This window comes from Lipomyces doorenjongii (genome assembly GCF_038497915.1).
Source record: "Lipomyces doorenjongii strain NRRL Y-27504 unplaced genomic scaffold V1508scaffold_5, whole genome shotgun sequence".
NCBI lineage: Eukaryota > Fungi > Ascomycota > Lipomycetes > Lipomycetales > Lipomycetaceae > Lipomyces > Lipomyces doorenjongii.
Window position 1 is genome coordinate 332,234 of NW_027118072.1, and position 21,956 is coordinate 354,189.

At 45.7% G+C, this 21,956-nt stretch overlaps 9 protein-coding genes across 9 annotated transcripts; 7 read left to right on the forward strand and 2 right to left on the reverse strand.

The window, feature by feature from the left end:
* Positions 1 to 395: 395 nt before the first annotated feature.
* V1508DRAFT_348938 (uncharacterized protein) lies at positions 396 to 3,605 on the forward strand (the record flags this gene model as incomplete). The annotated part of the gene is made up of 5 exons (XM_066936740.1): positions 396 to 951; positions 1,025 to 1,490; positions 1,542 to 1,619; positions 1,674 to 1,901; positions 1,952 to 3,605. 5 exons carry the CDS (start codon positions 396 to 398, stop codon positions 3,603 to 3,605), a joined length of 2,982 nt encoding a protein of 993 aa, XP_066798261.1.
* A 486-nt stretch (positions 3,606 to 4,091) lies between these two features.
* Positions 4,092 to 7,926, forward strand: V1508DRAFT_380987 (glycosyl hydrolases family 38 N-terminal domain-containing protein). Its single transcript, XM_066937685.1, has 3 exons — positions 4,092 to 4,258; positions 4,334 to 5,061; positions 5,122 to 7,926. The coding sequence occupies exons 1-3, from the start codon at positions 4,134 to 4,136 to the stop codon at positions 7,602 to 7,604; spliced, it is 3,336 nt and encodes a 1,111-aa protein (XP_066798262.1). The 5' UTR covers positions 4,092 to 4,133; the 3' UTR covers positions 7,605 to 7,926.
* V1508DRAFT_380991 (Fcf1-domain-containing protein) lies at positions 7,809 to 8,779 on the reverse strand. Its single transcript, XM_066937686.1, has 3 exons — positions 8,544 to 8,779; positions 8,381 to 8,470; positions 7,809 to 8,319 (listed from the first exon to the last, which is right to left on the reverse strand). The coding sequence occupies exons 1-3, from the start codon at positions 8,629 to 8,631 to the stop codon at positions 7,958 to 7,960; spliced, it is 540 nt and encodes a 179-aa protein (XP_066798263.1). The 5' UTR covers positions 8,632 to 8,779; the 3' UTR covers positions 7,809 to 7,957.
* Positions 8,761 to 11,788, forward strand: V1508DRAFT_380992 (nucleolar protein 14). The gene is made up of 4 exons (XM_066937687.1): positions 8,761 to 9,130; positions 9,186 to 9,320; positions 9,380 to 10,417; positions 10,469 to 11,788. Exons 1-4 carry the CDS (start codon positions 8,867 to 8,869, stop codon positions 11,618 to 11,620), a joined length of 2,589 nt encoding a protein of 862 aa, XP_066798264.1. The 5' UTR covers positions 8,761 to 8,866; the 3' UTR covers positions 11,621 to 11,788.
* On the reverse strand, positions 11,672 to 13,636 carry V1508DRAFT_380997 (WD40-repeat-containing domain protein). The gene is made up of 4 exons (XM_066937688.1): positions 13,321 to 13,636; positions 13,142 to 13,263; positions 12,555 to 13,090; positions 11,672 to 12,501 (listed from the first exon to the last, which is right to left on the reverse strand). The coding sequence occupies exons 1-4, from the start codon at positions 13,428 to 13,430 to the stop codon at positions 11,743 to 11,745; spliced, it is 1,527 nt and encodes a 508-aa protein (XP_066798265.1). The 5' UTR covers positions 13,431 to 13,636; the 3' UTR covers positions 11,672 to 11,742.
* An 83-nt stretch (positions 13,637 to 13,719) lies between these two features.
* Positions 13,720 to 15,746, forward strand: V1508DRAFT_453777 (peptidase M18). The gene is made up of 6 exons (XM_066942554.1): positions 13,720 to 13,834; positions 13,894 to 14,143; positions 14,195 to 14,269; positions 14,325 to 14,766; positions 14,817 to 14,974; positions 15,034 to 15,746. Exons 1-6 carry the CDS (start codon positions 13,795 to 13,797, stop codon positions 15,539 to 15,541), a joined length of 1,473 nt encoding a protein of 490 aa, XP_066798266.1. The 5' UTR covers positions 13,720 to 13,794; the 3' UTR covers positions 15,542 to 15,746.
* Positions 15,747 to 16,031: 285 nt separating this feature from the next.
* V1508DRAFT_348948 (uncharacterized protein) lies at positions 16,032 to 16,422 on the forward strand (the record flags this gene model as incomplete). Its single annotated transcript, XM_066936742.1, has 3 exons — positions 16,032 to 16,117; positions 16,182 to 16,297; positions 16,352 to 16,422. The coding sequence occupies 3 exons, from the start codon at positions 16,032 to 16,034 to the stop codon at positions 16,420 to 16,422; spliced, it is 273 nt and encodes a 90-aa protein (XP_066798267.1).
* A 643-nt stretch (positions 16,423 to 17,065) lies between these two features.
* Positions 17,066 to 19,465, forward strand: V1508DRAFT_381005 (Endonuclease/exonuclease/phosphatase). The gene is made up of 4 exons (XM_066937689.1): positions 17,066 to 17,203; positions 17,266 to 18,056; positions 18,108 to 19,173; positions 19,224 to 19,465. Exons 2-4 carry the CDS (start codon positions 17,378 to 17,380, stop codon positions 19,273 to 19,275), a joined length of 1,797 nt encoding a protein of 598 aa, XP_066798268.1. The 5' UTR covers positions 17,066 to 17,203; positions 17,266 to 17,377; the 3' UTR covers positions 19,276 to 19,465.
* Positions 19,466 to 19,545: 80 nt separating this feature from the next.
* On the forward strand, positions 19,546 to 21,822 carry V1508DRAFT_410549 (uncharacterized protein). Its single transcript, XM_066939334.1, has 9 exons — positions 19,546 to 19,795; positions 19,858 to 19,967; positions 20,050 to 20,153; positions 20,207 to 20,366; positions 20,431 to 20,479; positions 20,535 to 20,979; positions 21,030 to 21,105; positions 21,161 to 21,366; positions 21,420 to 21,822. Exons 1-9 carry the CDS (start codon positions 19,695 to 19,697, stop codon positions 21,474 to 21,476), a joined length of 1,308 nt encoding a protein of 435 aa, XP_066798269.1. The 5' UTR covers positions 19,546 to 19,694; the 3' UTR covers positions 21,477 to 21,822.
* Positions 21,823 to 21,956: the final 134 nt, after the last annotated feature.

A 21,956-nucleotide genomic window follows, 5' to 3' on the forward strand; every position in this document is an offset into this window, starting at 1 on the left:
TATAATATCTGCTTTATTTTATACATATCATTACTTTTGGTGTATTCGGCGTTCATTGGATCGTCAATATAATTCGCATTGTATTTTGTTGATCATAGGAGTGTCGGCTCATCATCGGTTGGCTGGCTCAGTCAGGTTTGGCTTTGGGCAAGGGTTTGAATGTCCCAACCAAACGTCTACCGATGGACCACAACATCCGTCCCGTCTTTTTACACGTCAGTCACGAACTTCTCCTCACTCCAACACTTCTTCCCAAAACAACGGCTCGGTTTCGCTTGACGTCGTGCACAAGCTATCTGGAGCAATTATTGCTTTCTTTCTATTTATTAGTATCATAGAGAGGTAGGCGCGAGGCGTGGTGTGTCGGCGCGTACTTCGGACTTCATCGTCGCAAGATGGAACGAAGTGGCATCGAGACACTTCTCGAGGCCGCAGCTCTAGATGCTGCCTCCTTCTTCAACACATCGTCGATATACGGTCAGCAGCAAGATGGTCATATAAATCAGCAATACGGCGCGCCGCCGCCGCCGGCTCAGCTTAACTCTACACAGAGTTCTGTTTATTCGCCTGCGAACTCTCCAGACATTTCCTACACTCTTTATTCCGCAAATTACCACCAAAATCAGACAACTGTCGAACAACAGCCGTCACCTTACTCACCTCCAGATCTTTCTCCCCTTCCTGCAAAAGCAAAGGTTGAAGTAACCGCCACCGAGGAGAATCAGTATTTATCACAGGAAGTGAATGGCATCAGCTCGTCGCAAGAAGTTTGGGATCACTGCAGCCTATGCACTCCAGAGACTTCACCACAAGGAAAAGTCGACTGGATTGAGTGCAGCGTGTGTCAGCAGTGGTTTCATTACGCGTGTGTAGGTCTATCGACTAGGGAAGCGAAGAACGTGGATGAATTCCACTGCCCTAAGTGTGCCATGACACATGGCCCTTCAACCTGTAAGATTCTTTTTTGGTCTTGAGTGGAACCTTACTGGGTATAATTAGAAGATTTGGATTTTAATGTTTGTAGTGCTTAGGAAATCCAAGAGGAAACACGCAGCAGTCGACTACGTTGCGCTTCACGAAGGAGAAAGCGTAACAACGGACGAGCATCCGTACTGCCAAATCATTCAGAATCGAGAATTTCACAAAGATGACTTTCAGCGAATTAATGGCTACGAGCTAACGCGGGAGTTCGCGGAAATGGGTGGTGTTTCGCAGCCAGTGGTTGTTCCCAAGGACAGGAAAGATGGTCTCGAGCTGAAAATCCCGGGAAGCTTATCTGTGCGGGATGTCGCGAATATGGTTGGTGTGGAAACTAAAGTCGAGGTTATTGATGTTCCGACACAACATGAATCACCTAATTGGGATTTGCAACGGTGGGCGGATTATTACGAACAGCCTGCTGATCAAAGGGATCGGGTAAGGAACGTTATCAGCCTGGAGATTAGCAATACAAAATTGGGCCACGTGATACAAAGACCGAAATTTGTCAGGTATGTTAGGAGCAGAAATTGATAATCAAAAAGTCTCTAATTGGATTTCAGGGACATGGACCTCGTCCAGAAAGTGTGGCTCGACGAGTTGAAGGAGAAAGGAGAGTGGCCAAAGGTCTCACTGTATTGGTATGTCTTGATTTGTTGTTGAACACGCACGCGAGCCGAGTTAACAGCTAGAAGTCTAATGTCCGTTAAGAACGCGTACACAGATTTTCACATCGATTTCGGTGGCTCGTCAGTTTTTTACCACATTGTTGAAGGATCAAAAGTCTTTTTGTTTGCTCCGCCTACCCCTGCAAATTTGTCGAAATACGAACATTGGTGCCTATCGAGTGATCAAAGTAAAATATTCTTCGGCGACTTAATAAAGGAATGCCACAAGGTTCAGCTTACGAAGGGAGATACTATGTAATAAATTTTTGCGGTTTTTGTAAGGTTTTGAGGCTAATGGGGTCTAGGATTATTCCCTCTGGATGGATTCATGCAGTTTATACACCAGTCGACTCTTTGGTCATTGGAGGCAATTTCTTGACAGCCCGTGACATGTCGATGGAAATACTAATCGCGAAGATTGAGAAGAAGACGAAGGTTCCAAGGAAATTCAGATTCCCTCTATTTTCAAAGGTACTCTGGTTAGCGGCAAATGACTACATGGAGCGGCAACGAAAGGAGCATGATTTCCGAATTGATCACCATGAGCTGCAAGGCTTGGTTGATCTTGCGTCATACCTTCATGAGGAGGCGCTTATAGCAACAGGGCAGTCCATGAGTGCTACAGCGTTTGAAATCAAGGCTGCGAAAGGGTCAATACCAGGTTCCTTGAAAGATGCAGTTCGATTTGCAAAGTCCTTTGCAAATTGGGTTACAGCTGTGGCAAACGTCCCCCCCTTTAGGTGGGCCGAAGTGACAGATGATGGTCTGGAGGATTCGAACGGGAAAGAAGTGAGCACATTGAAGATTTCGAGAAAACGCAAACGCCCGGTCGCATCGTTCGACCGGCCGCGCGCGAAGCTGCAGACACCGGTCGATGATACTGCAGAGAGTAGTGGTGTTGACAACCAGGCTGCTGGGTTTAATCACCTCGGGGCTGGGTATTCATCGAGGTCATTTGACAGCCTTAAAACCGAACAGCCAGATCATAAGAAGTTTGAAGCTGAACTGACAGTTGACAATATGCCCGATATGAGTGCTGCAATTACTTCGCCTCTGCAAGAATCCGAGCCAAAATCAAAACCCACTTTTGAACAGGTTCTTCAGGAAAAGGTCGACGGAGATGTCACAGTGCAAGTAGTGGCACCGATACTGACGCAAGCGGATATGACAGTTCCGGCGCTACAGCCCGAAGTTGCTGCGACAAACGAAGCGGATTCAATGATTCAAATAGTGCACGAGCAACCGTCGGCTGCTACGCCAATCATTAAACTCGACGAACCGTTCTTTGATGAGAAATCTGAAGAACTGTCGCCACCCCCGGACGGTCTCGATGATACTAGTCTAGATCTGGACAGCATTGACTACGATTCTGACGCGGTTAGCGAAGCATCTACAATTATTCATGGCGAAATTGCAGAGGCGCTCTCTAGCATGGAGGCAAAGAAAAATTTTGTGCTGTATCAAGAGTTAATGGATCTTCACAACTCAAGGACCCGAGGAAGCATTCGCGAATCTCAGTCGGCATCGGGCAATGACAAGTTGCAGCGAACACCCCGCCGGCATTCCAATCCACATAGGAATGCGATCAAAGAAGAACAGGATGACAGCCAAAGATCTCGACGTAAGTCAACGCCGGGTGGAATGAGGTCCACGGGTTCGGTGTTGGATAGGAATGCTACCAATGGTGCTAAGCGGGAGTCGGCAGATCAAGAGACGCAGGCATCTGTTAAGCGCGGTCGGGGCCGTCCTAGGAAGAATCCGATAGTGGTTGATGGAGAAAGCGAGAGAACGGCGTCGAAGAAAAAGTCGTCTTCAGGACAGGGCTCACGTCGCCAGAGCTCCGACAGAAAGTGTGGATCTGGAGCTGCAGCGAGGAATACTACAGATTTGGACCTAAATGACGAGGTGATGCAGCGTTTGATCCGAGAAGCACAGTTTGGAATTCGGTCGAGAAGATGAGGTCATTAGCTTGGGCGAATGGCAAGGGTATTTTTGCTCTCTTCCTGAACTGTATTAGTTATTGTTTATTGTTTTTGTGTATTGACTGCTATCTCCCTATTTGTATAACCAGTTAGTGATGTTAAAATCGGAAGTAACCTAATGCGGCTTTCATGTACTACTATGCGTATCTTTTTATGTCCTATGTATTATTTAGTATTATATTACAGGTGTTGGTTCGTTTACAATTGAATGCTTTATTGTTAGATCTATGGCGTTGCTATTGATAGGCAAGTTACAGACTGGATATTCCGTCGCTCGGCCGTTTGCATATCCACAAGCCGCTCACAGTGGTACTGGACCGTGCTGAGAACTGCTGCGCAAAGGGCCGAAGTCCCTGCCGCAGATTTCTTATCCAGATGTGGAAATTGCGGATGGGTTAGGGTGCAAAGGTCAGTCTCCACGTTCGCTGCGACTTATTCAATCCGCGCTTAACTTGCTGTTCAACCTCGCCCACATTGTTAAGGAAATATCGACGTCACCACCATAATGCCGTCGCAGTCATACCCCCAGCTCAACAACAGGCCGGTAGCGAAGAAGGTCCGCGACATCTACAAGGAGCGCATCAACCAATTCATCAGCGACGGTCCCTACAAGCTCTTCAACTTGCCAGCGTAAGGACCGACCCAAATTCATTCTATCGCAATTCCTCGAACATCTAACTGACCGCCTCTTTTCTCTGCTTTTAGCGTCCTTGACGATGCTCGCGTTTGCGACGAAGAGCATGTCCGTCTAGAGGTCTACTCCGTTCCCGACCTGCAGCGTCCCCATTTCAAGGAAGCCATCAAGGGAAAGTTTCGCCCGGCTCGCAAAGGAGAGGCCTTTGGTCCTTCGTGGAGCACTCACTGGTTCCGTATACGCGTGCGTGTTCCCAGGGAGGATATCTGGCTCCACAACAAGCAGCTCGAGTTTCACTGGGAGAACCATAACGAAGGCCTTGTTTACAATACTGAGGGGTTGCCTCTCCAAGGTTTGACGGGTGATGACGAGCGTCCAGTGTGGCCCATTCCGAACGAATGGAAGGATGGCGAATGGCATACCTTCTACATCGAGGCATCTTGTAACGGCATGTTCGGTAACGGCGACCGGGACCAGATTCAGCCGCCTGATCCCAACCGTTGGTTCGCGCTCTCCAACGCCGATCTCGTTGCTCCATGCCATGACGCGAGAGCTCTCTATCTCGATTTCGGTATCATCGCCGATGCGGCTCGTCAACTCGACCAGGACTCTTGGGAGAGCAATGTTGCGCTCAAGGTCTGCAACGATGTCATGAACGCTTTCGATCCTGAGGATAAGAGGACCCTCAAGACCTGCAGAGATATCACCAAGTCATATCTCGGTGAGGCTATAGACTCTCCTGATGTTTATGAATCAGGTCAGAAGACCTTTGTGTATGCTATCGGTCACTGCCATATTGGTAAGCGTATTACTTGATTGGTATTAAGGTGTGACAGTGATTGGCTAATTATGGGACAAGATACCGCATGGCTTTGGCCTTACGCAGAGACGCGCCGCAAGACTGCTCGTTCATGGGCCTCGCAGATTGCCTTGATTCGTCAGTTCCCCGAGCATCGCTTCGCATGCTCTCAGGCGCAGCAATACAAATGGCTCAAAGAAGAGTATCCCGATTTATTCGAAGAAATCAAGAAGGAGGTTAAGAATGGTAAATTCAATTTCATTGGCGGTTCGTGGGTCGAGAATGACACAAACATGCCTTCTGGTGAGGCTCTCGTCCGTCAGATGTTGCTTGGACAGAGATTCTTCGAGAGCAACTTCGGTGAGCGATCGGTTACTTATTGGTTGCCCGATACATTCGGATATTCTCCCCAAGTTCCTCAGGTCTGCCGTGGTGCCGGAATGTCTCGCTTCTTGACCCAGAAGCTTTCCTGGAACAACATCAACAATTTCCCGAACAGCACTTTCAACTGGGTTGCTCTTGATGGAAGCCAGGTTCTCTGCCACATGCCTCCTGCCAACACCTACACTTCTCGTGTAGAATTCAGTGAAGTCTCAAACTCTCTCAGAAACCACAAGAATCTTGGGGATGATCAGACTGGTCTCTTGGTCTTCGGTATCGGTGATGGTGGTGGTGGTCCTACCGCTCCTATGCTCGAGAAGCTCCGCCGTTACCGTGGATTGTCAGACACTGTTGGATTACTTCCTCGCGTCAAGATGGGCCACACTGCTGATGAATATTTCGACCAGCTTGAAGAATCTAGCGCAGCTGGCAAGGATCTCGTTACGTGGGTTGGTGAACTTTACTTCGAGCTTCACCGTGGTACGTACACTACTCAGAGTGATACCAAGAAGGGCAACAGACAGTCGGAGATTTTACTCCACGATATTGAGTACCTGTCGACCCTTGCGACCATGCACAACTCACAGTTTAAGTACCCGAAGGAACGCATTGACGACTTGTGGGAGATTGTCTGCTTGAACCAGTTCCACGATGTTCTTCCAGGCTCTGCAATAGAGATGGTTTACGATGATGCCAAGGAGCTCTACGCTGAAGTCGCGGAAAAGGGTGCACGGCTTGTCAAGGAGGCCGCCGACGCTCTTGGTCTTTCTGAGGAATCTACTACCCACTCAGAGCTTGTTGCTGTTAACACTCTTCCTTGGTCCCGACAGGAAATTCTGGCCTTACCCTGTTCTGCTATCACGGATGGCAAGTGTATTTCCCAGAAGACTGCTAACGGCACTGAGTACCAGTACGTTGTTATGGAGACTGCCGGTTCTGGTCTGCTAAAGCCAGTTCATGGTGTCAGGGCCACCGCAGAGACTGCTGCCACTGTCAATGAAACTAAGCCCGGTGTTTTTGTATTAGAGAACAAGAAGCTGAAGGTTATAATTGAAGGAGGTGTGATCACCAGCCTCTGGGATAAATTAGAGGACCGTGAGGTCCTCGCGGATGGCGGGAAGGCCAATCAATTTGTTATCTTTGACGACAAGCCTCTCTATTTCCAGGCTTGGGATACTGAAGTTTACTCGTTGGACCAGAGACGTTACCTCAGCGGAGCCAAGGTTCACATTGGTGAAACTGGTCCACTCCGTGCGTCGGTTATCGTTGATCTGAAGATCAGTGACAATAGTTGGCTCAAGTCTACCATCTCAATTGATGCCTGCATTCCTCCGGAGGCTAGCGTTAATATTGCTGAGCCAGTCACGGCCTCGTCCTATGTTGACATTACTACTGAAGTTGAGTGGAGAGAGAACCACAAGTTCTTGAAGGTTGAATTCCCGGTTGATGTACATTCCGACGTTGCCTCGTATGAGACCCAGTTCGGCTTGATCAAGCGTCCCACTCATTTTAACACTTCCTGGGATGTTGCAAAGTTCGAGGTTTGCTGCCACAAATGGGCGGATCTCTCTGAGGCCACCTACGGTGTCACCATCATGAACGACTCAAAATATGGCTTCGCTACCCACGGAAACATTCAGCGATTGAGTTTGCTCCGGTCGCCCAAGGCTCCCGATGGACATGCTGATATGGGCCACCATTTCATGAAATATGCCATTTTGCCCCACAAGGGCTCGATCAACTTCGAGATTGTCCGAGCTGCATACAACTACAATTATCCGGTCAAAACCTACTTTGCTCCCAAGAAGGCTATTCAGTCGGCCGATGATATTTTGTCGGCAATCAGCATTGATGACAATACTAATATAATCCTTTCTAATATCAAGAGAGGTGAGGATGACGAGGATACTAGCCGTGGTGACTTGCCTGTTAAGCCTGGTAAGTCTATATGCCTCCGTGTCTACGATAGTATCGGTGGTAGAACCAAGGCTACCATCTCGACCACTCTGCCGGTCAAGAAAGTGTATTGGTCCAACTTGTTGGAAGACGAACAAGACGAGATTACGTTTGAGACTGTCGAGATCAACAAAAAGAATGTTTACAAGATCCCTATCAGCCTTCGCGCTTTCGAGGTCTCCACCGTCAAGATTCAGTTGGCCTAAGTATTGTCAGGAATATTTTGGAAAAGTTTACATTCGGTGGGCTGTAATATGGTTCAAAATTGGTGTCAGATATCAATTTTTCTGATGTTATTAAAAGGGTTTACGTATTTGGGTAGTTGGTGTAATTTGCGCCATGGTAGTGTTCCTTAAGTGTATCCAGCATAGTTGGTACCAGTACATTAATTGGTCTTGTCGTGTTCGATGTCTGTCATTATGTGGCCGAATCGATAACGGTTTATCTTCGCAGTGTGTGCCTACGCAGGTGGCGAATCCCCCTTTTGGACTATCCAAATTTTAATCTTATTTGACCAAATATCCATGACTACTATCGTACATTGATGATATTATCCGTTCTAACCTCGCGACCGAGGATTGTTCAATCCTGCCGATAATTTTTCTACCTCCAGCCGCCTCTTGGTCGCCTCTGTAGCTGGGCTCATAGGTTCCATAATGATAACACTGCGATTAATGTATATCATTGGTGTAGCTGGTATACTTCTAAACTGGCTCCTGACTCTAGGATCTTGAGTTGCGACAACATATCGGTGCTTGTTCGTCCCTTTAACATTCGCTACACTGTTGAGACAATCTGCCTGCGACAGCGGCGTTTCAAGATGATTACACCGGCGCCGTTCGAATGTTTTGGCAAGTGCGATAGCTTCCTTGGCTTCTTCTCCTCGGTCGTATAGTGATTTAATGCAACATTGCGTGATCACTGAATAAGTTGCATCAGTATAATTGATCTGGAAGTCGACGGAGAAACGTTTAAGACTTACTTGGTTTGATTCTCCCTTGCACGACGCTCTCCAATGATTTTTCTAGATTCATTTTGTACTTTGTTGCATCGTATATTATATCTCCGTCCACTGACTCGTAGTCAGTACACGAATCATAAACATAACTCTAATCGTCAGGCAGAACATTACATCGAAGACGCACCTAGTATTTGATATGGTTGTCGAAATCCAAACGCCATATTGTAAGTAGCCATCTGTTTGCGATAGCTCTTTGATCTTTTCTGCCGCATGTTATTTTTCAATTAGATTGTAAGAAAGAAGATACGATGTTATGAACTGTACGACGATGAAGGTTTGGCGACTGGATTTAGGAGGCGAGAAAAAATTTAGAATATTGGGAGTTTCGTAGTGATGAGGGGACCGTGCGGCGCAAACTAGTGCGCAAGTTATCTTAAAGAATATTTTTCCTGTGTCCGGGATACCTTCAACACAAGTGCACCGCTGAGTCCAAGATTGTGATCCGGGATGGGTAAATCGCAGTTGAAACAGTTGAAAGAGAGGCTGAAGACGAGTGGATTCACTGGACAAACAAATGTTAAGAAGAAGCAGCAAAAGCGGCATCCGGCTACGACTCGGGCGGACAAAGATCTGCTGTTGCAGTCCATTCGAGAGGAATTTAATCCGTTTGATATTAAGACTACAAGGCAGAAGCATGGAGATATTTTAGGACGAAAAGTTCAAGGTGCGGTCGGCAAGCCAGGCTTAAGTAAGCAGATTGGTGAAGAGAACGTACGTACGTTGGTTGTGAGTGTGGAGATGGCACTGCTGACTATTCGTGCTAAAGAGACGGAAGACTTTGAAGAAGGAGCTGGAGAGGAAGAATAAAGTCGGTGCTGTTATTGATAGACGATTCGGTGAGACTGATCCTACGATGACACCTGAGGAGAAAATGCTTGAAAGATTTACTCGGGAGCGACAGGTATGTAGTTTTGTAGAATCACAGGATATAACGAATGATCTGGTAACGATAGATTATAGGCACGATCTTCGAGATCATCTACTCTATTCAACCTTGAAGATGACGATATGTACGATGCTGATACGCTCACCCATTTCGGACAATCGCTGTCACTTGATCACGATGATTTTGATGCTGGTAACCAGGTTTCTGCAAACCACGATAATAGCGATCTGAAGAGACGGGCGCCAGTCCCTGGTTATAACGACGACGAATCTGATATCGAAGAGCCAGAAAGAAAAAAAAGCAAAAACGAGGTCATGAAGGAGATTATCGCAAAATCAAAAATGTACAAACATGAGCGACAAAAGGCAAAAGAAGAGGATTTGGAAGAAATCGAAAACTTGGATGGTGAGCTTAGTGATCTGCAATCGTTGCTTTTTCAGACTTCTGCTTCGGCTCAGCCAGGTTCGGTGCCTGCGGATGCCGAGAGAGACACTGAATACGATGCCCATGTCCGGGAAATGGTGTTTGATCGTCGTGCGAAACCGAGTGACCGAACCAAGACGGAGGAAGAAATTGCAGAGGAGAATGCCAGGAGGTTAAGGGAACTGGAAGAACAACGGCTACGTCGCATGAAAGGAGATGTCAGTGAGGAGGAAGATGATGGGCGGAAGACGCGTCTGGTACCTGAAGCTGATGATTTGAGTGACGACTTTGTCTATGACGATGCTGCAGAATTTGGTTTCGGCAAAGGTTTAGACGAGTCGGATAGTGACAATGAAGAGGAGGGCGATAAACTTGAAGGCTCAGAAATGGAAAGCCCCGACGAGGAAGAAGCTAATAGTACCTACGAAGACATCTCGTTGGCCGACGAGCAGCCATTTCCTGATACACAATCTTCAGTGGTATCGGCGACAACGTCAAAAAACAAGTTGTTGGACAGTAGGCCACAAGTCGATGCAGGACTAGCCTTCGCTTACGATTGTCCATCGTCGTATAAGGAGCTTCAATCGATTTTCGGTGAACATAATCTAGAGAATCAAGTTGTGATTATTGAGAGAATTTTGACGTTGCATCATCCAAGTCTAAGTAAGGGCAATAGTGGAAAGCTAATGGTAGGTTGGTTGTTCGCGGCTTGTGAAGTGCTATCTTATTAACATTATTAGAAATTTGGCCCAATCCTGTTGGAGCACGCTCTGAATTTGGGCGATGAGCCACTGCAACTGCACAACGAGTCGTTCAACAAACTGATTCAGAAGATTCATGACTTGGCAAAGGCCTACCCGGAGCCAATGGCGATGGCCTTCAGAGAGCAGCTGGCTAATGTTCGCGATCGCTTACAAGCTGCTATAGTCAGAGACAGGGACCAGCCAACAGATTATCCGCTGTCCTCAGATATGCTGCTCTTTGTACTGATAGGAGTCATTTTCTCCACTTCGGATCATTTCCACCTCGTCGTGACCCCGGCGATGCTGCTGATGGGCCAGCATCTTACTCAGTTTCCGGTTAAGACAGTTGGTGAGCTTGCCGCTGGTAGCCTACTTGCACGGTTATTTAGCAAGTATCAGACTCTTTCGAGGAGATATGTTCCGGAAGCCGTGAACCACATCAATTTGTTGCTACTGTCATGTATTAAACAGTCGGCCATTCCTGAAGGATTTCCGTTACCTTCGACCGTCACGAAGCTGGCCATGGAAGGCGACAACAACTCGACCTCGCTGCGAAACTTACAGCTGTCGGACATAATGTGTGATACGCTGCTGACTCAATTGTCAACTCCTGCTGAAATACAGCTCGCACTTTCAATCGTTAAGTCCGATCTTGAGAGCCTGAAATTATTTTCGTCATTGTGGAAGGGCAAGGATGCTTACAAGGAGATATTCATGCCTTCTTTAGAACTTCTTGAGATATTGGAAAGGGAATTGCAAATGTCGCCAGAACGGGCCGCTGTCCTCGGGCCCATTGCACATGCCGTCAAGGACGCCGCCAATTCGTTGAGGAATCTTATAAAAATGCAAACCGCTAATCGAAAACCATTGGCATTACAGCAGCACAAACCTATCCCTATTCCGACATATGCTCCTAAATTCGAGGTTAATTATTCGGTTGACAAGAAGTCTTACGATCCAAATATGCGGCGACAAGAGATCAGCAAGCTGAAGGCACAAGTCAAGAAAGAGCGGAAGGGTGCTCTTCGCGAACTTCGAAAGGACAACGCGTTTGTTGCCAGAGAAAAGCTCGCAGAGAAGAAGAAGAAAGACAAAGAATATCACGAGATGCTTGCTAGACTTGAGAGGACAGTAGCTTCGCAAGGCTAACATTTTGGTGTCCTTTACGGATGTATTGGTGTGGGCATGTTCGTTTGCAAATAGATGTGCACAACGTTTAGCATTATTTACAGTATACAGATAAACGTTTGTCATAGTAAAAGCTTTATTCGTTACCTAAGTTGTGGAACGACGTCCAATAAAGTAACTTCCCTGTACTCCGGCCGACCCTTACCAAACACATTCCAAAATCTCAGAGTCTCGTCACCAGCTCCCGAGACGATCGTTTGTCCATCCGGACTTATCGCCAGATATAACACCCTACATGTATGTCCAGTTAGTGCTGTGACTTGCCGCATCGATGGATATTTCCAAATAGCTATCTGATTTTGAGAATATCCGTGTGCCGAAACGACTTCGTTGGAGTTTTTAGACCAAACCAGATTACATATTTGGCTACCGGTATCTATCTCGTTGATTTGGCAACCCGTCATCGTATTCCAAAATTTTATTCGTTGATCAGCAGTTCCTCCTCCAGATGCTAGTATTCCGCGCTGGTGAGGACTCCATGCGATTGCCTTGACGGCCGCCACATGCTCCGTGAACTTAAGTAATGGAGATTCACCGCTGCTATTCCACACAAAAAGTTTGTTGTCATTGCCACCTGATGCTAGTTTATCTTCTTCGTAACTCCACTTTAGACCGCAAATTTCTTGCTTGTGGCCTGTTAACCGTCGGAAATAAGAACCCGGCGCGCGCACATCTCGTAGCAGTATGGTTTTGTCGCGACTTCCGGAGGATAGGATATGCCCATGCCATGCCAACGAGCCAGCTCTGGAAGCATGTCCGTCCATCGTTCTTAATTTTCGTTGTGCTTCCGCGTCCCATATCTGAACTATGCCACGATGCGAACCGACCGCAATATATTTCCCCTATTAGACGTCAGGCCATGTTACCGGACAGCACTACTAAAATATTAATTTACCTCTTGCAGCCAAGCCACAGATGTCACCAAGTCATGCTCTCCTAATTGGCATAGTTTGTTAACGCTGCCAGTAAAAGCATTCCACAAATACACAGCACGTGCAAGACCGACTCCCAAGACATTCGTAGACGACCAGTCAACTAAGTTTAAATAAAAATCATCTGCCAACTCGGGTGCATCCAAAACCCTGAACGGAACTTTTGAGATTGAGCGAAGCTGTTTGCGCGGCGATAGGAGCATCTTTTGGGAGTGAAATCGAACTGGGGATAGAGAGAACACTTCGTTTTCAACGTCAAGCGTGGCACCTCCAATCTGTCTTGTGGGAGTATTCCGTGCTGAAGGTGACATGAAAGTAAATAGATTTCTAGACGGTGTGGATGGAGCTGAGGTGTGTAATCTTGGTGGAGTGACGGACCCAGCGCTAACCATATCTGAATTTGAGGACGATGGCGTCCGGCTTGGTTCACTGGAAGGTACTTCATCGCCAAATAATTCTGATCGCAAAACCTCAGAAAATGTGCGATTGGCTTCATCGACTGCGACGGTGTCAGCATATTGCATTTAAAACTACGGTTAAAGTTACGCACTTCTCTGAATGTCTAGCTCATTTTCTGTAAGTCGATTCGTTGTTCGTTCAACCTTAGCAGCAGATTCCGTCTTCAGACTGAATCCGGCTTGTAAATTGACGCTTTCTCGGTTCGGGATATATCTACACCGATTCATTACCAATTAATACTTTCTCCGTAATAGTTGATGTTGTACAAACCTATCGCTGTAAGATATTCGTATTCGTTTTCGTTCAGGCGAAGTATTGCGTTGATATGGCAACTGCGTCGATGTGGAAGTTGATCTTGCTCTATCCTCTTCAGAAGACATAACTTTCGGACAGCAACCAATACAGCAATGCACAGTCTGAAACTGACAATTGCGAGCTCAGAAGATCCGAAGCGCCGAGGATAAGTGGACAAACGACAAGGACAGCGTAGCTTGATAGAATATTCAATATTTACATGGAACAAAGCCAAGATTACTTCCCAATTAACTCTGCGGTGGCTTGCCCGACATTCTCCAGCCACTCCTTTATACTGGCGTGGCTGGCAAAAGGACGAGGTACTTACCCCCTTTTGTTTGTCACCATAACCAAAGCTCGATTGTAAACGCCGCACGCAATTCCCCCATCCGGCTCAACGCTGGCGTGCATCGGTACGATTCACTCTGTCTTCTGCTAGGTTATTGCCACATGGTGTTTAAAATGTCTAGAGCTAAGGCATACGCATCTGGTAGGATATGTGGTGATGAAGTTGGTCGCGCGACGCGCGTACTAACTTGCAATTGACAGACTTTCTCGCCTTCGTCAACGCTTCTCCGACTCCATATCATGTTGTGGACAATGCGAAGAAGCTCCTATTAAACGCGGGATTTCTCGAGCTAAAGGAGCGCGACTCATGGAGTGGAAAGGTTGAGAAGGGAAAGAAGTACTTCCTCACCCGAAACGGCAGCAGTATCATAGCATTCGCGGTCGGCAATGAATGGAAGCGTGGCAATGGTATTGCTATCGTTGGTGCCCATACCGACAGTCCCAGTTTGCGGTAGGTGCATTTAGTTGACTTCGTGGAATATAATGCTAACTGATGTTGCAGGTTGAAGCCAGTCTCGAAGAAGTCGTCGGAAGGTTACCTTCAAGTTGGTGTCGAGCTCTACGGGGGCGGGCTTTGGTATGATTTCTTCATATTTATATGAAAGATGCGTTGATCATGGCTAACATAGCAGGCATACGTGGTTTGATCGCGATCTCAGTATTGCTGGCAGAGTCTATGTCTCGGAGAATGGCAAACTTGTTCCCAAGCTCATTAAGATCAACAAGCCAATCTTGAGAATCCCCACTCTGGCCATCCACTTGGACCGGGATGCCAACACCAAATTCGAGTTCAACAAGGAATCTCAGCTCTTCCCAATTGCCGGCCTTGCTGAGGATATCCTTAATAAGTCGGAGACTAGCGAAATCCCTCCTGTTGAGGAGCAGCCTTCCTTTCAACCGCTTGCCTCAATGAATGATCGTCACCACCCTAAAGTCATCGCTCTAATTGCTGAGGCTGCTGGTGTCCCTATCAGCGCTGTTCGCGATTTCGAGCTTGTCTTGTATGACACTCATACCAGCACTTTCGGCGGCATCTCGGACGAATTTATCTTCTCACAACGGCTTGACAACCAGGTATGTTCTCAGGATAATATTGATGGGTTTTATGACTTATGTCTCGGTAGATGATGTCCTACTGTGCCATTCGTGGTCTTATTGACAGCCTGGAGGCTGGGAATATGCTTGAAGGCGACTCTGCTATCCGGTTGATCTCTTGTTTCGACCACGAGGAGATTGGCTCTGAGAGTGCCCAAGGTGCCCGATCATCTTTCTTGCCTTCCATGTGAGATTTGGTGAGACATTTGGTGTGTGCCTACATATATGCTGACCCCGATATACTAGTATCAGGAGACTTTCTGGGCTGTCTGCCATCCCAGCAATCGACACCAGCGAAGACGCCGCCCTTACCAGCAGGTTTTACGACGAGACTGCCATCAAGTCTTTCTTGATTTCTGCTGATATGGCTCATGCCGTCCACCCAAACTATTCCGGCAAGTACGACTCTACGCACAGGCCCCAGCTTAATAAGGGACCTGTCATTAAGGTTAACGCCAACCAGAGATACTCTACAAATTCTCCTGGTATTCTTTTGGTCGAGGAGACTGCCAAGATCAGTAAGACTCCGTTGCAGTTGTTCGTTGTGCGCAATGATTCTTCTTGCGGTTCCACAATTGGACCTGCTCTTGCTTCTCTACTAGGTACTCGTACCTTGGATCTCGGCAATCCTCAACTCAGTATGCATTCCATCCGTGAGACGGGTGGGTCTGCAGATGTCGAGCACGCCTGTTCTTTGTTCGGGGCCTACTTCAATCACTACGCGATGATCGAGAAGACTATTTTCGTAGATTAAGTTGCTTATCGGAGGATTTTATAGAATGACAGGGTTCCATAGATTACTTAGCTAAGTTGTAACCATTGTAATGCGTTGGCGGTACGAGTTAAGTATGTCCATTGGTCATTGAGCTGTAGAGCTTTTGCTTTCATGCGTGGACTATAGTAGTGGGGTCTAGCATGTTACACTAAAATCTCATCAATACATTCATAAAGTGGCTAGATCCTTAAAGTTCTCTATTCCGAAAAATGAAGATGATGCATAAGTGCGGTTTGCATATGACCTTATATTAATGCACTAATTAAAATGGAGTCCGAGAGCCGTCGATAATAAACATTTGGTGGGATAGTTTGTCACCGCCCCCCCTCAAAATCGGAGCTTGTAAAGTGGATTGAATGCTACATTCGCAAATGGTCTGCTTGTTACAACAAATATTTTGAAAACTATTTATGCTAGATCGAGGATACAAGGTATTAAATGATTAGGGGAGGATTGTGAGCATCTCAAAATGGTGACTGGAGAAGATATATCAACTCTGCGATTCAAGGTCATAAGGCAATATAAGCAGCTACTGTTCATGGGACGCGAATATCCGTAAGCTGACTCTTTACAACATTGTAAGAGCTAATGTGCTTGCTAACAGAATTTTGACTTTTAGCCGAGGCTACGGATACTTTCGCGAAAATTTACATGCGGGGTTCAAGAAGAATGCAGGATTGACCGATGTGAAAGAAATCGAGCAGAAATTGAAATTTGCTGAGTATATAGAAAGAGGTATTGGTATATTGATGGCAACTGTGATAAGTTTATAACAAAGTGTGACAACAGAAATTGCTGCGTTGTACTACGTACGGAAATATCGCGCAATGAAACAACGATACTACGACAACGATAATTGATTTCGACCTAGCAGTTCTTTTAGAGTGCCAGTAGCTGTGGCATTAGAATGATACATTCGACTCGCATAGCCGCATTAAGGTGCTCGAAGTTCTCTTGCGATAATGATTACACTCGACAAGATTTGCGCGACTAAGTCGCTGGGTTTATTTGTATTTGTCGTTAACGATTCGGCTATTATTCCTGCATGTCTATTAAGACACTGTGACTGCGTTAGAATGATACATGTCAAATGATCATGCAGCCGGTATCCTTCGGTGAATTGACAATTCAGCTTACTCTCAACCTTGATAAACAGCCCGACAGTACATGATTATTTTGCTCAAATATCTGTATCTACAGACAACTAGATTGTATTACATCGTCGTTATCAAATGCAGCCTATTACAAGCATAGGTATGGATCTGTATGCCATGGATTTCAATAAAATACATGTTTGACATGATGAGATTTGTTAATGTGCATGAAATCATGTTCAAAATGTGTCCGGGTGTACTATAGCTGCAGAAATCAATTATATTTGAGCATCTGAGAATAACGAAAATCCGTGGTTGGAGCGTTGTATCTTCGTCGTCCTCACCCTCGTAGAAATCTTATTGAGCAGGACAGAGTTTGATGGCCCCAGTTGGCGTGGCCGCTCATGATCCACTTCGAAGACAACGGCCCAGTACCATCTATCAAACACACTTTCAATCTATAACAGATCCAGATCTGAGTCTACCTACTATCGCCTTCGAACTTGTCCGATCTTCAGTCACTTTCGTTATAAATTCCATATAACCGGTTTGTTAGGCTGTTGTTTTTTGGTTGTTGATCAAATTTACCTAACTCCCTCGGATCACCAGGTCAATGCCTCCACCGTGTGTCGGCTTATCAGTTTCGTCTAAAGCATCTGCATAAGTTTCATCGGAGTATAATTAACGACGTCAACTATATATCGTTTATTTGGTAGCATTTATGGTATCAACGAATTGGCAACACCAGATACACCTGGCACAACTTTCTCGGCAAAGTAGCTCACCGCATCACCATGCCAGGGCAGCGGCCACCATTTCAAGAGGAGGAACTCAGCCCTCGGGCCTGGCACTGCAAAGTCCATCGAGTCTGCTTAATGGGGGTCAGAATGGCCAGAGCTCGCCATTGACTGGATCATCGTCCTTAAAAGTTCTCAGCGTTCGAAAACTCGAAGGTGCAGAAGGAGAAGGACTAGAACGAGTCCAGAGTGAGAAACAGAAAGATAAGCGTCAAGACTGGGCAGCTTTGGATTTAGGTGGGCAAGGAATCCGGAATTTGAATTTGGCTCTTTTTAATTACCAGTTTTTGGACAAGTTATACATTAATCACAACCGACTCACATCACTTCCCGGTGCTATTTGCAAGCTTGGACAGTTGACGATATTGGACGTCTCCGGAAATCTTTTGATGGCGCTTCCATCAGAAATAGGACTGATGAAGAACTTAAGGATGTTTCTAATTATCGACAATAATATACAAAATCTCCCGCCTGAGATGGGAATGTTGTATAGGTTAGAGGTTCTAGGAATCGAGGGAAATCCTTTGCCAGACTCAATCAAGAACTTGATGGCTAAGGATGGAACGCGTGGGGTTATTGGGGAACTTAGGGATAATGGTCCAGGCAAGTTATTCTAGTGTATTCGGTATATTTAAAACCGCTAACAACGATTAGTTCCCGTACCACCATCACCTAGAGATTGGATTGTCTTAGAAGACAAAGAAACTGAGAAGGACAGCGCCGAAGAAGGAATATTTTCGGTAGTATCATACAACATCCTTCATGATAGATACACAAGGGTATACGGCTACACACCGGCATGGGCATTACAGTGGGAATTCCGACGAGAAAGCGTTAAACAGGAGATCATCTCGTACGACGCTGATATAATGTGCCTTCAGGAAATAGACCTTGCCACTGTCGAAGAATTTTTGTCGTTGCCTGAATTTTCGCAAAAAGAGTACACGGGATTTCACTGGCCCAAATCCAGAGCCAAGACGATGAATGAGGCTGAACGAAAAAAAGTAGACGGCTGCGCCATTTTCTATAAAGAGTCAGTGTTCAAATTGATCGACCAGCAGCCCATAGAGTTCCAGCACGTCGCGATGAACAGTGCTTTATTAGTCCCTGACAAGGATAGTCTGAAGAATTATCCCGATATTTTCAACAGAGTTGCGACAAAAGACCACATCGCGACAGTTTGCTTTCTGGAACACCAAAAGACTGGAAATCGGTTGATGGTTGTTAACGCGCATATCGAATGGGACCCAATACATAAAGATGTTAAACTGGTTCAGGCTGGGCTGCTACTGGGTGAGCTCCAGGTCATGGCTGACAAGTTTGCGAAACTTCCATTGCCGGATGACTCTCCGATGAAAGGTCAATATACGTCTGGCAAGAAGATTCCTATGTTAATATGTTGCGATTTTAACTCGACACCCGACAGTGTTGTATATCAGCTATTATCAAAAGGTTTCGTTCCTGGCGATCATTCGGATTTCCAAGGATACAAGTACGGTAAATTTACAGAAAGTGGTATTAATCATCCGTTTGGTCTCAAATCATCCTACGCAAATATCGGCGAGCTGTCGTTTACGAATTGCACGCCGACGTTCACGGATGTTGTCGATTACATCTGGTATTCGACAAATAGTTTTACAGTGACCGGGTTGCTAGGAGAACCAGATAAAGAGTATATGTCGAAGGTGATAGGTTTCCCAAATGCCCATTTCCCATCAGAGTATGTTATTTCTGCTAAATCTACTCAGTAAGGTTGCTAATACTTATTAGTCATATTTCTCTTCTTTCTCAGTTCCAGTTTAAAAAGGTGAACGCGGGTTAGGCTGTTGGATTGTTTTGTGGGTTTTGTATCCTACGATGTACTTGTTAGCGTTTTGTACTGTATCCTAAAGTTCACATGTATAATTAGACATTATTGTTGACTAGTGTACTTAATGTATCTATATATTGTTTTTAATGTCTTAAAACATGGGAATTGCTGCGAAATATATATGGAGGTGTTCCGAAGTGACTGACCATATAGCATTTTCGCGATGCGGGGCAACTCGCTCGCATAATACTGGCGATAGCGCTTTCGTGGCTGAATCGCCAAAATAGTGCTTACACCAAGTTCAGACGGTCCTTAGATAATGGTGTCCCAAATCCACCCCAGCCACTACTTTGTGTCTCCCCGTACCTTCAGAAGCAACAACGCAAAACGCAAACAGCCACAACTAGAATACTACCATTAGAAAAGACCATATGAGTTCAGCAGCCAATGTCCCAAAGATCGAGCAGGCCATTCTTCAGAAGCTAATTGCTATCCGAACTCGTTTGACGACCCTCAAGCAGGATCGTTCGACGTGAGTGATCCCCGATCTGTGATAGTTCCCCGACACGGCAAAATTGCTAAGTTAATGCACAGATATCTGAAATCCAGTGATGTCAATACGGTATACGAGCAAACTATAGATGAAGTACGGAAGATCAACCATATCCGAGAAGATCCGAGCTTGCATGACGAGCAGAATCGAGGTATGGTGCTCACGCTGATGGCATAGCGGCATTAGCGGCGTCCTATGAGTGGTAGTGATTTGGATTGCTAACGGTATGGAAGTTGATGTTGTTCTCGATGATGTATTCCAGCTTCTCTCGTTGTCGTTCCTGACTGTCGGCGTTCGATCTGCTCCAGCAACCTATGCATCTCTCACAACAGTCAAGGTTCGTTATGGGCTAGAATTTGAACCACGATGGGTCCTAACGCATTGTTATAGCGACTTTTGGATCATCTTAAGGAAAGCCGAGTGTACTCAAATAATGACTTGGCACCAATCGAAGATCGTTTGAATGAAATCAAGGGCATTGTTGACCGGGACGTGGTCTCTGAATCGCCTGAGATCATTCAACTGATTAGAGCTAAGATTTCAGTTTGCGGTATGATTTGATACTGATTTTGATTGATCTTATATACAGGACAACGCTGACAGCGAGTTGTTAGAAACCGAACTGAAGGAGCTGCAAGACTCGTTGGCAGTTGTTTCGCAAGAGTACGTAGCCTCTATGAACGTATCATGAGAAATATGCTAATCGGCGTGTAATTAGACTGTTGCCCACACTTCAGAAGCTAGTTTCTATTCGAAGACAAATTGTATCGATCGGATCGCGCGCCAAATTTTCGATCTCCGAATTGAAAACTCTCCAAGAAGAACTACGAAACATAGAGAATTCTCGAGTAGACGGTAACTTTCTGTCACCCGATGGAAATATTCCGGAGGGTCAGAATGTATTAAATGGATTGCTGGAAGACTGCCATAATGTTTTGAACGACTTTATTGCTCGAGAGGACCTTGTTGCTCCAAGTTTGCATCCGATTTACGAACAATTGACGGAGATGAAGAATCAGCTTGACAATTTGATGATAACGCACAAATGGACACTTCGGGAGACAGATCTGTACAATTATCAGCAGAAACTGGCGGCGATAGATGATATGAGAGTCAACGGTGTGTTTGTTGACGATAATGGCGACACCCCAGAAGGACAAGCGGTAAGTACCGTGCGTAACTTCGGTGACTGGCGGAGGTCTAATTGGTACAGATTTTGCTTTATTTGTTGCGACGTTGCTATGCACTTATTTACCGGCTTTTGGTGTCCAGTGAGCCTGTATCTGAAGGTTTGTCTGGGATATACCGTATTAGCCAATGGTCACGATCTAATTTCCATTATAGCTCTCATACCCATCCAGAACCAGCTCAGTACAGTAAGAAAATGTTTAATGGAGGTCAAGCGAATGGGCGGACTGTCGTCGGCTCGAGAACTATATCCGTATCAGATGAAGCTTGCTTCGATTGATAATCTTCGCATGGATGGTAAATTCATGATAGGAAATCACATTCCTGAAGGACAAGGGTTGCTGAATGCACTACTGGCAGAGGTATTACTGCAGCTCTGTAACATTTAATGAACGTGTGCTAATTGTTGCATTAGTGCTTTGATCTGTGCCACGAATTGAGAGTCGAGATGGACGAGAACGACCAGGAATAAATAAAGTACATATGTAGTCTTTGTGCACGGATTTTCGCCTCATAGGACTAGTTGGGACGTAATGTTTATTACAATTCCATCATTAGTTATATTATGTTTGTTTTCTTTTTCTATTAAGAGTTTGGCGGATATTGGGATGTCAGTGGATTTGAATGGTGTACAAATTGCTTTTTCCTGTTTAATAATAAGTGTATTTGACTGCGTTTGTATGAGAATGGTGGATTGTATTCAGATATATCATAGTACATACATGTATTGGGAAGAGAACAAGCTACTGTATCTTAGTCATTAGGCGGCCTGCGCTTTGGGAGATTAGCACCAGTGTAACTACAGTCAAACCTCGCTATAACGATACTCCCCGGGTATAGCGGTAAAATCCGGTGCCGTAATTCGTATGGTGCCCTTCAGTTTCGTCCCAAACTCCTACAAATCACGTCAACAAAATGGTATACATTTTCTAAAAACTCATCGTTGACTTAT